The following is a 14685-nucleotide window of genomic DNA, read 5'->3' on the forward strand; positions in this document are numbered from 1 at the left end:
CATACTTATTAAAACAACATACTGATCAAATTTGAATTTTGGTGGTGTCACTTTATCTGTTCCGGCATACTTTTGTTCCTTCACAAAAGGAAAAAAATGCTGGATTTTCCGTTTCTGTTCTCTAATATTTAAGTTTGCCTCAACAAAATGTTATGCAAAATATACACCGTGAACAAGACTTATTATTACAAAACTCCTATCAAATACAAATTTGGGCAGGGTCACTTTTATCGATCGTCAGTTATGTCCCTTTATAAATTTAAATGATATCATACAAGCGGGGACATCATTTGTGTCCCATGGACACATTCGACATTTATTTTTCTCTCATTTTTATCCATTAAATTTATTTTGTATATCTGTTATCTACCTTTAATATTAAAAACGTATTAATTTAAGCGTTTCATGTAGTCGAAATATGCATATACTGTTGCGCTTTCAATCAATACTAAAATGTATTTTTATCTTATACAGATTATGTAAGACACAAACCAGTCAACTTCCTCTTTAAAAGGGGGTATAATAGTAATACATTTTGTTGAAAATAAATAATTTGATTCTAAATATTTAAAAAAAAAAATATTTATTCTAAAAATATTTAGTATTGAAAGTAGTAAAAATTAAAATCTTTTTAAGATTTTATTTTGTTCATGCCATGTATGAATTTTCCATACATTTTATGGACACCATTACGAATTGATAGATTTATACAATGTGTCTGTGTCTAAACTAGCTAAGAAAAGTTTTACAACGTCTTAGAATATGTTTTACCATTTACCTTGTCTGGGTTTTATAAAGTACCGAACATAACCTATTCCATAATATCACTCTTTTGCTGAGTGTGAATTCCCATTGTTATAAGACGTGTCAATAAACTCGTCATAGATACCAGGACTAAATTTTGTGTATACGCCAGACGCGCGTTTCGTCTACCAAAGACTCATCAGTGACGCTCGAATCCAAAAAAGTTAAAAAGGCCAAATAAAGTACGCAGTTGAAGAGCATTGAGGACCAAAATTCCTAAAAGTTTTGCCAAATCCAGTTAAGGTAATATATGCCTCGAGGTAGAAAAGCCTTAGTATTTCAAAAAGTGATTTGTTGATCCAACATTCATGTATTTAGTTATGATACTGCTTTTGTAATTCTGATTGGATATTGTTAAATGTCTTATCGTTTGTAGTTATTGTAATTCTCCTTTTTTATTTTCTATTCGTATGTAAAAGTAAAGATATAATTAATCACCCAGTTCATTAATAAGAATTTAAAGCAACAATATGTACACGATTTATTTGTTTTACATTTTTGATTTAGAAGAAATACCGAAATAGCTAGATAATACAATTAATTATCTATAGTAACTACGAACACATTTCTACATTAAAATTCTTGTAATTGTTATAAAATACATCAAATAATTAATTACAAACTATTCTGGATTTATATCCAATTTTTAGAAATTTATATGTGACGTCACTTTTGTGGCGTTGATCCAGTCGTGTGACGGTTCTGTTGTGCTGTTTTTATGTGTAGTTCGAGGTTTTTTATGTGTTCGTTTTTTTTCTGTGGTTAGCATGTCGAAAAGTAACAATTCTATTGTTTATTTGTGTATTTCTCTGTTCTGAATGTTCTTGCATTTATTTGTACATGTAATGTTGTCATTTTAGTGTTATATTTAACATTTCCATAAAAGCGCAAGATTTGGCTATCTACAAAGTCAGGTTCAACCTATCATTTTTTCTTAAAATGTTCTGTACCAAGTCAGAAAAATGGCAATTGTTATCTTATAGTTCGATTATGTGTGTGTTGCATTGTCATTTTATTTGTTGCACTTCTGTGTTTCTGTTGTTTCGTTGTTTTCAACTTCCCTCGGTTTTAGTTTGAAACCCGGATTTGTTTTCTCCAAATCGATTTATGACTTTCGAACAGCAGCATATACTACTGTTGCCTTTATTCAAATTAAAGTTGAATTTGTTTCTGGTCTCTAGATAAAACATTTGCCACTATAACAATAAATGGTATGAGCCGCTTATCCTACCAATCTTCAAGATCTTTGTATCTTAATTTAATTTCAACTTCAGATAATCTAGCAAACACTTCACTGTTCAAGCAGTAATGCTAGAAGGCACATACTATCTAATAAGATGAGGGAAAGAGAGTCTTTAAAACAATATGTTTACCTGAATTATCGGATTATTTCTAATGCTAAGCTCGTTTCTGTGTGTGTTACATTTTAATGTTGTGTCGTTGTTCTCCTCTTATACTTAATGCGTTTCCCTGAGTTTCAGTTTGTAACCCGGATTTGGTTTTTTTCTATCGATTTATGCGGTATACTACTGTTGCCTTTATTTATTTGCCCTTTACATATGTCAACTCTTTCAAAGTTATCTAAAGGAGGAGCGAAAGGTGCCAAAGGGACAATCAAACTTATAAATCGACAACGCCATGGCTAAAAAGAAAAAGATAAACAGAAAAATAATAATTTTATGTGCTTTTTATACAAATCTTAAACTATTATGAAAGAATTCAAACAGTAAAGTTTCGGATAAGAAAAGAGATAAATGCAATATTTTTTTCGACTTTCTGTTGGGTTTCAGCAAGCCAAGGATGTATGCAAAATTTAAACAAACTCTGTGATATAGTCCTTTACTGTTCCTTGAACTTACATTTTATAAACAAAAGCTGTTTCATAGTCTGTAACACTGTCATCATCACTCTTTCTACTTGACACTATCATTATTCCTGTTTCTCTGTTGATATTAATTTGCCATGGATCTTTGATTCCATCAGATCCTGACAATATTCTCTTACATGTTCTGCCATCTGGTGATACTACCATGATACTGTTGTTTCCATTGGAAGCTATATAAACAAAGCCGTTCTTGTCTAATGAAAGTCCTCTTGGTTTGGCAACATCTGGGTTCTGATATGTCCACAAATGTTCTCCTGTAATTCTATAACAACTGACTTTGTTTTCATGATAATTGATACCATAGATATTTCCTTGGAATAATACAATAGGTCCCACTCCTTGCATACCTTCTAAGATTGTATGAGACATGTCATTCAAATTCACTGTAGTACACTGACTGCCAGCACTGGTAATGGCCAAAGTTTTACCATCACTTGATACTCCATAACATTCATGAGAAAGTTTAATTGTTTGAATAATTTTATTCTTTTCAACATCAACCAAAGCAATCTGGTTTGCTGCTCTTAATGTGACAGCCACTGTATAATTTCTGACAAAGCAAACATCACAAGGATTCTTTGTGAATGTAACTACATTTCTAATGAAGATGCCATCGTTACTGAATAGCACTAGTTGTTTGTTGTTGTTATCAAGTATCACAATTCTGCTATCAGGTAGTATATGACAGGCCCATATATTTAACTTCATATCTTTTGGACTTGTTAGTCTTGTCAATAAGGATGGCTTTATTTGTTCAATTCCAGGAACTTCTGTTACCAAATGCTGGGCTTGATCTTTTCTTCCGGTCTTAAGTCGAAGTGTAGAAGATGTGGTATTGATATTAATATCTCCAAATGATTTGACATCTTGTAAAAATGATTGAAGGGCAGACGAAATGTTAACCTCTAGATTCTTTTCAATGAAGTGTTCTGTTCTCTCTAAATCGCCTATATATTTTGCAGTTTTCTCAATTTCCTTAAGACCAATATACATCTGTAGCTCTGTTGCATGGTGTATCAGATTGGTAAACTGACTCTGCATTTGGTCTATCTGACTGGATCCCTGTTCCATTTGTTGCAGGATAGTGGCCATGTTTGCTCTCAGTTTTGAATGTTTAGACTCTAAGTCATTAAGTATGTTTTGCTCTAATTTGTTTAAGTTGTCATTGATCGACTTCCTCATATAACTGATTTCCTCAATGGCTTTGGTTTTCTGAATATTGATGGTGCTGATTCTGGTTTTCAGGTACATAATGGCTGTATCTAAGTTTTCCTTTACATTTTTCAAATCTTTTTCAAAAAGTTGAACAGAGGCAGATGATTTTACTTGGTGTAGGGTATCAGACAAGGGTTTCATGTCTTGGCATTTTTTATGTTTATCAGTGACACACTGGACACAACAGGGACACGCATGGAAAGAACAGTAAAATTCATTCATCGTATTGTGGTCTCTGCACTGACTTCTTATTTCTTGCATGAATGTAGGTAATCTTTTGTAATTGTCAGCTGACATGGTTTTATGATGTTTAGACAGTCCTGACTTGCTGTGAGTTTTTTCACAGTCTCCACAAAAGAAAACTTCACATTCTGTGCACCAAGTGACTGCTGTATTAGAGATTCCATCATATTCACAAATTGTACAAAAGTGCTTGACTGATGAGGCCATTACTTTTTCTCTTTAAATCTGAAATAAAAAAAAAATATCAGAAATGAATTTTTCAGTTATATATAAAACTGTATATTACTATAGAAAGTACTGTGTACATAAATGGAAGACTTTTGGCCTGATATGTAATGATAAGTATACTACTGGTACTACATGATACATATAACCATTGTTATTACAACTGATCTGGAGGAGCTTATGTTTAAATTTGCATAAGGACAGTCTATTTATCATTGATATGGTCATAATAATAAATTACCTGTTTAAAAAACTTTTGAATTTTCAAATACTAAGACTTTAATAGATTAAATTAGCTGTATTTGGAAAAACTTTTAGAAATTTTGGTCCTCAATGCTCTTCAACTTTGGTCTTTATTTGGCCTTTTTAACTTTTTTGGATTCGAGTGTAACTGATGAGTCTTTTGTAGACGAAACGCACGTCTTGCGTAAATACAAAATTTAATCCTGGTATCTTTGATGATTAATTCATAACCACTGGGTCGATGCCACTGATGTTGTAGTTTAATAGGTGTTACTGCTTTTGAATTTTTAATTATCGGCCATAGATTATTTTATTTCTAAATATTTTCGTTTGTCATTTTGTGGCCTTTTATATACCTGACTATGCAGTATGGGATTTGCTCACTGTTGAAGACCGTACGGTGACAATAGGTGTTAACTTCAATGTCGGTGGTTGAGAGTTGTCTTATTTAAGAAATCATTCCTTCATGTCATGCTCTATGCTCATTTTAAGATGGATAGCTTTATATGTGTCGATGTTTTACACTGAGCGTTAGCGAGGTGTAAAATATGACCAATTATAAAGACTTCCCATGTTAAAATGAGCATAGAGCAAGACATGAAGGAATAGACCGAAACGTGCAAAAATACCATTGGAATAATTGGCTATTCCCGCTTCCTCCTCATGAATTATTCACATTACATTTCTATATTTAATAAGTTTAGAAACTAGGAACAAGGTAAAAATATGATGTGTTAAGAACAATATATAATAATATTTCATATATGCAGCTTACATATATATAGTTTATTAGGATACACATGGAAATCAATTGAATACAAACAGTAAAGTTGTACGCATGTGTCAAACATAGTTTGTGCAAATTAGAACATAGCTTTGTTAATAAACGTAATAAGAACGTCATATTAGAATGGCAATTATACTATATCTTATTATTTGTATATCAAAAAGCAAGTATGCAAAAAATAAAATATAAACACCATATTTTTCCTACCTAAATAGGATCATACTTTATATAAATAAAAATTCTCCCACAACCACCCTCCCTGACAATAAAAGTAATTCGGAAAAAAAGGAAGAAAAAAATCCGAAACTTTATAGAATTATGACATGTGTTTGTTTTGCATGTCGTCGTCATATTTGTACGTTCATATCCACAATTTCAAAAATGTGACACTCGTTGCATGTTGTCGTCCATATACTTTTTCAAAAAAATCCTTTTATTAAAACATTTAGGGGGGGGGGGCTAGGTATAAACAATTTTGTCCTACATATTTTATTTTTAATTTTCCACCAGATTTGGTCATGTCTGAACTTTTCTAACCTTAATTGTTATTCTGCTTTTTTTTGGGCAAGTTGCTTATCCTGCATTTTCTTTTTTACTCATAAATCCTTTCATATCTTGCCCGTAGTCATGTGATATCAGTACTTTAAGGTTACAACCAAAATCTGTCAAGTGTTGACAAAATACTTTAGTAACATCAGTCTAATTAGAAATTTTCACCTTAATTTGAATATTGCTACATATGGAAATACATATTCACGAATTGATACAGTATCGGCTGAGGTGACCTTACACCTGATGAGATGTGGTGCCAACACCTTTTTTATACAGTTACTGTACTTGATAGAATATAATTTACATTTTAGAGAAATTTATTAACTTAGAATTGAGAAAGAAAATGTGGAATGTGTCAAAGCGACAACTACCCGACCATAGAGCAGATAACAGCCTAATTGGATGTTTTTTATACTATTAAAATAAATATGATAAAATAGTTTTTTTTTTATGATTTCATGAAATGCACCTCAGCTAGTTAAAAATGGTAAATTTTTAATTCAATATATTTTAAGAAACAAGTTTTGATGAGTTCAGGGAATTATATTAAAGTCTGTGTGAAATACAGCTTCAATCTGCGACAATAAAAGGTGTTAATACAATATGTCAGTCAAAATAATCAAAAGCTTTAGGTAGGGCATTGCCATAGGACAACTATTGACATGGTTCCCGACTTGGGACAGGCACACAAATGTAGCCCTTTTAGGATATATATTTATCTGAATTCAATCCAATCACAGGTGCTTGTGTTTTGGAACTGAATATGTTTATGCCACCACCATTGCAGGGAGAGCATTAAGTTTAACCTTTGTCCGTGTGTAAGTCTGTACTTCCGAAGAATGATTTCCGTTATCTAACTTTAGTTTAATTATGCAAAATCTTTATTACCACAAAACACAGACGATCAAACTTGAATTTCTGTGGCGTTACTAACTTTTACTATTCCATTATTTTGCCCCTTTACAAATTGAAAAAATGCTGAACGTTTGTTTCTATTCTCTTACTTTAGTTTGCCTCAAATAAACATTATGCATTTTATACACGATGCTTATTACTAGTACCACAATACACAGATCTAGTTAAGATATTGGAGGCGTCGTCTTTTACCGTTCAAGAGATAGGCCCCTTCACAAATAACAAAATCGCTGAACTTTCCTTTCCGTTCTTTTACTTAAGTTTGCAACCACCAAATGTTATAAAACTTATATATACTGCTTATAATCACAAAACTCAGATCAAGTACAAATTGAGTAGCGTTACTTTCTTGAGTTATGGCCCTTTCTAATTGTTAGGAATTGCACATGAGGTGTTCCCGCTACCGCTCTCCATGTACACGACGTCACCGTTGTTGTGACGTTAGCTTTTCAGAGTTCAATACAAGTATCATTGCAAGCAGACGTTCTTATTTACTAAGCCTTAATTTGTGTCCGAAACCACCACTCTACGATATTGGTGCCGTGACCAGGATGAATCTGAAGCTACGTTCGATACGAGCAGGACATAGGAGTGCAGTTTCCAGACTGATAAAGAAATTTGAAGAGTTCAATACATGTATCATTGCAAGCAGACGTTCTTATTTACTAAGCCTTAATTTGTGTCCAATACAACCACTCTACGATATTGGTGCCGTATCCTACTCCGGACCCACCGCCTCTACCAGCAGACAGACTAAGAGATTCACCGCCGTTTACTGTAACAGGCGTTGACTTTACTGGTGCATTGAGCATCAAAACTAAAAATGGAGTTGGAGGAAAAGCGTACATTTGCCTATTTACTTGTGCGAATACAAGGGCCGTACACCTAGAAATTGTAGAAGATCTTACAGAAGAGACATTTATTTTAGCGTTTCGCCGATTTACTAGCAGGAAGTCGTTACCAAAAATCATGATATCAGATAATGGTACAACCTATGTAGCTTCGGCAAAGAAAATAGAGTTTCTGACCAAGTCACCGTTATTAAATGAACAATTAAATTCGTATGGAACAGTATGGAAGTTTATACCGAAAAGTGCACCATGGTACGGTGGTTGGTGGGAAAGATTAATAGGTTTGACAAAAAACTGTATTAAAACAGTTTTAGGAAAGGCATTTGTGAGTTTACGTGTACTTGAAACTATCGTCACAGAAGTGGAAGCTATTCTCAATGATCGTCCGTTGACGTACCTATCATCTGATCCATCGGATAATGAACCATTGACACCCTCACATTTACTCTACGGAAGAAGAATTACGATTTTACCGTACACCGGAACTTTAGATGGAAACATTGAAAATCCAAAAAACTTAACACACGCATCAGCTAATAAATTGTTACAGATTCAAAATCATATCATTGACAATTTCTGGACACGGTGGAAACGTGAATACCTTACATCACTTAGAGAACAACATCGAACTAAAGGAGTGGACAAACAGAACATTAATATTGGAGAGGTGGTTCTAATACATGATGAAACTTCAAGAACAACTTGGAATGTAGGGATCATCGACAAATTGATTCAAGGACGAGATGGGTTTAGCAGATCAGCTATTTTACGTACTAAAAATGGTCCAACGTCAAGACCTATTAGCAAGTTATATCCTCTAGAACTAACATCAAATGAATACACAGGACCGTGTGATGAAATACTACCCGCCAGACGAGCGAAGACCGATGCAAAGGAAAAGATAAAGATGTGGACCAAATGAGACTATCGTATAATTTTATGGACTGTTAACTGTTCGTGCTTTATTACAGAAATAATTTTATTTTATTCGTGCTCATGATAAAAGACAGTTAAAGCTATTCAAAGTTTTCAGAGACAGTAATTCAAAGTGAAATTTTCATAATTTATTTTCATTTTATTGTAATTAAATTCATTTGCGGGCCCCCAGAATGTTAGGAATTGCACATGAGGTGTTCCCGCTACCGCTCTCCATGTACACGACGTCACCGTTGTTGTGACGTTAGCTTTTCAGAGTTCAATACAAGTATCATTGCAAGCAGACGTTCTTATTTACTAAGCCTTAATTTGTGTCCGAAACAACCACTCTACGATACTAATGTTATATGAATGAATCATCATCTATGTTCCCTGGACATTTGTTATCTGTTGTTTGCACTGAATTATAATCAATTTTCTGTTTATAACCATTAATTGTCTACGTTTCTCTTAAACTATTTGGGGTGATTTCATCAGCTCTCATACAATCCCTTATTTGTTCTACTCATTCTCAAAAATAAAATTGAGAATGGAAATGGGGAATGTGCCAAAGAGACAACAACCCGACCATAGAAAAAAACAACAGCAGAAGGTCACCAACAGGTCTTCAATGTAGCGAGAAATTCCCGCACCCGGAGGCGTCCTCAGCTGGCCCCTAAACAAATATATACTAGTTCAGTGATAATGAACGCCATACTAATTTCCAAATTGTACACAAGAAACTAAAATTAAAATAATACAAGACTAACAAAGGCCAGAGGCTCCAGACTTTGGACAGGCGCAAAAATGCGAAGGGGTTAAACATGTTTGTGAGATCCAACCCTCCCTCTGTACCTCTAGCCAATGTAGAAAAGTAAACGCATAACAATACGCACATTAAAATTCAGTTCAAGAGAAGTCAAAAACAATGTTTATTAAGTACGGATGGTTTTTGACTATAAAAGGGATATATGCGCGATTGTACATAAATAAATGGAATGTAGAAAGGAAGATCTGAATATCCATGATGGTTATCAATCAGATCTTTTTATGATTATACTACCCCTTATACCTTTGAGGAAGACAGTTAATACAATAGAAATGAAAAGTTTATAAATCATATGAGATGATTTAAAGGATAGAAAAGCCTTTAATGGAATGGGCAGTGAAAAGTAACAAGAAAAACCTTAAATCCCTTAAATCATAAATTGAAATATGTGACATTTAATTTAATTTTAATTTATTAAACATGTTACTTACATTTTTGTTGTTTATGCTGTGTATTTAGAAAACAGATTTCCAATAGAATTCAATTTATACAAGTAAGACTATTTGAATCAAGTCAGATGTAAATACTGTGTCCCTTCCTGTCCTGGAAAAGGGACAGCATGATCAACTTCTTTGAATTAAACATTTGTTAAGAAAGAATTTAGTATGCCAATTTATATCATACATATTTGAGTATGCTGCTTTCTTGTGATCAATTCTGATTGGATTACCCATACATGTAGCATTAACTGTGCTGTGATTGAAGGATTTGTGTGCTTTGATTGAAGGGTTTTTGTCACTCTGTGTTTATTTTTCTTAGTACATTTGTCATTGTTTATCTTGATTGATGTCATGGTGATGTGTTGCCTTCTTTGAATTATTATTTTGAATCCGTCTTCCTATATTCTAACTAAAATTCGAACAGATAAATAGTTATTAACCTTAGATTGTACGACATGCAGTAAGGCTCCAAACTCTTTCTCTGCAATGACTTGAGAAATGTCAATCAATCTTCCCCATTACAAAAGATAAGTCAAAATAAATTTATTTCTTTTCACAATTGACCATGCCTTGATGTTCAGGAGTCCTTGAATGATAGATCAATAATCACCAGTAATGTCTTTTATGTGTAAAAAATAAGAACAGTTTAACCAGTCCTTTTACAAATTATGAACATAGGTAAAGGTTTTACATCATAGATTTAAGGTGATTTTCTCTTTAGTAATTCATATAAAGTTATTGTATTTTTTTAAAACAAAGGAGTAGGTACAGTAAGACCTCTTTTTGGCCCCAACATATAGCAGTTTTACAAAATTGTTAAAACGTAATCTTTTAGTTATCTATTGGAAAGTAGAATACTTCTGCTTCATAAGTATGGGCTGTAAATGCACATATATCGGGTACTAGCATCATTAAGTCCTGTTAAATTACTGAAATCTTCACAATTTTAGCTTTTTAGTTAAATTTTAGACGGTTTCCGTCTTAAACATGATTAATGAATGTGGCCGCATTCGTGTTCATTCTTAATATTGAAATGTAAGTTGTATTTTAGGATAATACATAGCAAGCCGGCCACTTTCATTTTTGACAAAAACCATCTGAAAAGTGAGGTTTTTTGGCATATTTGATAGATTTATCATATTTAAGCTTAAATCGGAGCGTTTTAATGACTAAATCAGTTAAAATCTTTCATATAAAATACTTGAATCAACTGAAATAGACACTAAAGTGTCCAAAAACTTTCGTCGGATGGACCTGAAATTTGAGGCCAAAATCGGCCCTTATATTTAACCGGACTTACTCCTTTAGAACATGTGTATTAACTTAAAACATTGAAAAACCTTTTTCAGTTAGATTTAAATGCAGAAGTCTCAACTTTACACTATTTTTTTGTCCCCATGACTCCTTTTTTTTTTTAAATGTCATAAAAAAAATGTAAATATGTTTGGGGCTGATAAATTTCTTTGTAGGTGGCTCGGTTGGTTTTGTAAAGTCTTCAGTGATCCATAACACTATGTCAGGTAACAATTGACAGTTTCTGTCCCATTAAGAGAGATTTATTAAGTATTCTAGTGTGCAGGTTGAACTTGTTTTAAATAATTCTTTGATGTCAAAATCCATGTCTTCATCTTGAAATTGATGGCTCTGGATTTGAAAGATACAAAGACTTTTCTAATCAATATTTTCTACCAAATGCCATTTAAATATTAATCATAAAAGGAAAAGTGATGGGCATTAAAAGAAATAGCAAGACAGTTTTTCTCTCTAATTTTTATCCATTTATAATTATTCTTTTTATTTATTATTTCCCATTAATATGGAAAAAAGTATTAGGTGTTTCATGCAGTTAAAATATACATAAATATTGAGATTTCAAATAAATGATACAGATGAAGTAAAAGACAAACAGTTCTCTCTTATGTCCTTTCGTCTTTCTGTCATACTGTCTTTTTGTTCAACCTTCCCAGTTTTGTGTCGCCTGTGGCGGCATTAACTGTTTGTTCAAAGATTAATATTTCAGAAGAATGGAAATCTAAATAAACTGTATGCAGATACCTTTTGTTACGACGTTTCGGCCTGTCATATGTCCAATGTCCTTAACCTCATTTTTAAAGTTCAGCTACTGCTGAAATTTTTTTTTTGTCATGTGAATTTTCCCTTGTTATGAGTAACAGGAAAAACGTATTTGGTATATGGAGTTCTTTGAAACATTTACCTGTTTGTCAGACAATGTTCACCCAACCTCTATCTAATTTCATGAATTAGTGATCAAGGTTAAGGTTATGTGATTAGGTCTGTTTCTCAAAAACTGTTGTATGGAATGACTGTAAGGGGTACTTGACAGTCTGGTAGGATATTATCTGACTTTGACCTCATTTTCATGGTTCATTTGTCAATGTTAAGTTTTTTGTGTTCTTGTCTGTTTTTCAACTTTCAACAATTTTAAGCAAGTACTGATTGTAAGGTGTACATGTCTATCAGGCTAGGTTCATTTAATATTGGCCTCATTTTCATGGTTCATTTATCATTGTTAATTTTTTCTGGTTAAGTTTGTTTCTTAGATGTGCAATAGTCCAACTATATCTTATGTAGGCATATTTAGTGTATGAAATGAATGTATGTTTATTTCCAGTTTGGTTTATCTGACCTTGACTTCATTTTCCTGGATCATGTTAAGTTTATGCGGTAGTTGTAGTAAGGCTTTATATTTAGGACTACCAACATAATAATAATGGTAAGTAAAGTTTATATATTTTGTGTAGAAAAAAAATGTAATATGTAAGGTGTATATGTCTGTCAGACGGCATTTATCGGATATGAGTTTCTGTGATGTTTTTATTTTAAACTTCATCTTTAAGACTTTCAACATAATCTATGGCCAGTAATGCAGCGTAGACATTTCAGTGTGTGCACTGTTTTTATTGCAACGCTCGAGCAGGGGTATACTCTTTTAGTTCTAGCAGTAGTGCCTGTAATTATGTGGTATTATTTCTTTCAGTTTACAACCAAAAATATCAAAGTGTTAATTGTTAAATTTCTTAAATATTGTATGTTCATTTACAAATGTTCATACGAGTTCATTTTGAAAAATGCTAAATGTGAAAATAAATTTGTGTGAGCAGTTGAGGTGACTTTATGATAGATTTTCTATAGTTCCACTTGATGAAATGTGATTTCAACTCTTTCTTTATACAGAACTTGACAAAATATAATTTTCTTTCGAGAAATGTGTTAAGTGTGTGTGTTAAATGCTTTATTGTCCCTTGCGTAACGCATTATGTAGAACATGGAAATACGGGGCGTCCGTTCGGTCTTGTTAGCCCTTCCACAGGTACACTTATCGCCAGATTTTTATAAAACTTATATTATAGGTTGATATCAGCAATATCTCACACAAGTAATATAATGGTGGCCGATCGACTTTTTCAAAGAGTTATGCACCTTTGAAATATTAAATTTATGAAAACTGGCATTGTTAGCGCTCTCACAGGTACAATTCTTACCAGATATTTATAAAACTTTCCATAGATCAATATCAGCAATATATAGGACAATTTTATAATGGTGAAGTATTGATTTTTTTTTAAAGAGTTATGATCTTCGGAAATATAAAATTTATGGAAATGTCCACGTTAGCGCTCTCATTGGTACATATTTTTTTTTTTATAAAACTTATAGTTTGAGGTCTGTTTGAAATACTAAGTATACAATAAGAACAACTGTTTTGTCCTCAGCACACACTTTTCATTTGTGATTTGTTCAAAAAACAAAAAACAATGCTATTTTTTGTTATTGACCATGGATAGATTGAATATATGCATATATATAGTGTTGACAAATAAATTTACCAGGATTGATGATCAAATATCCATCTCGTCTGCATTAATCATAGGAAAATAACACAGAATATGACTCTACGATGTTAAACATCACTAATATACCCCTTTGTCTTCATTGTAAGGTCCCGGTTGATCCATTTATACCTCTCATTTCCTTTAAATTAGGCTAATTAATCAGAATTTTGTTGCAACTATGACACATTTATGTAAGAAATGTGTAATTAAATGAGAATTGATTTTTTCTTCAAGCTGAATGAACTATATATGGTTTCAGTCAGTCGTGATGTAAAACTTCAATTTGCACTATGTTCCTGAGAGGGACATACAATGGTTCCAAATTAATAAATAGTTTGATGTTTTTACATTAATACTTTTCATTTACGTAATACATAAAATTGAGAATGGAAATGGGGAATGTGTCAAAGAGACAACAACCCGACCATAGAAAAAACAACAGCAGAAGGTCACCAACAGGTCTTCAATGTAGCGAGAAATTCCCGCAACCGGAGGCGTTCTTCAGCTGGCCCCTAAATAGTTATCAAAAGTACCAGGATTATAATTTTATACGCCAGACGCGCGTTTCGTCTACATAAGACTCATCAGTGACGCTCAGATCAAAATAGTTAAAAAGCCAAACAAATACAAAGTTGAAGCTAAACAAATATATACTAGTTCAGTGATAATGAACGCCATACTAAACTCCAAATTGTACACACGAATATTTCTTAAATAATACTGAGCAAAAGTTTTCTTTTAATAGCCAATTGTAGGACACAAGGATAAAGTCAATAAAGCTTTCAAAACACATGAGTCTGGTTGGTCTACATACTTATATTCAAGGTATAGCCCTAATTAAAGGACAATGTATGATTTTTAGACTCAATATACTCAGAATATTTCACGTTTGCAATCTTTTAGTTAAATAGCATGAACTGTTTATAA

At 32.7% G+C, this 14685-nt stretch overlaps 2 protein-coding genes across 2 annotated transcripts; one reads left to right on the forward strand and one right to left on the reverse strand.

The window, feature by feature from the left end:
• Positions 1–2659: 2659 nt before the first annotated feature.
• Positions 2660–4354, reverse strand: LOC139515075 (tripartite motif-containing protein 2-like). Its single transcript, XM_071304636.1, has one exon. The coding sequence runs from the start codon at positions 4352–4354 to the stop codon at positions 2660–2662; it is 1695 nt and encodes a 564-aa protein (XP_071160737.1).
• Positions 4355–7838: 3484 nt separating this feature from the next.
• Positions 7839–8642, forward strand: LOC139515076 (uncharacterized). The gene has a single exon (XM_071304637.1). The coding sequence runs from the start codon at positions 7839–7841 to the stop codon at positions 8640–8642; it is 804 nt and encodes a 267-aa protein (XP_071160738.1).
• The last annotated feature ends 6043 nt before the right edge of the window (positions 8643–14685 follow it).

Source organism: Mytilus edulis, chromosome 3 (assembly GCF_963676685.1).
Source record: "Mytilus edulis chromosome 3, xbMytEdul2.2, whole genome shotgun sequence".
NCBI lineage: Eukaryota > Metazoa > Mollusca > Bivalvia > Mytilida > Mytilidae > Mytilus > Mytilus edulis.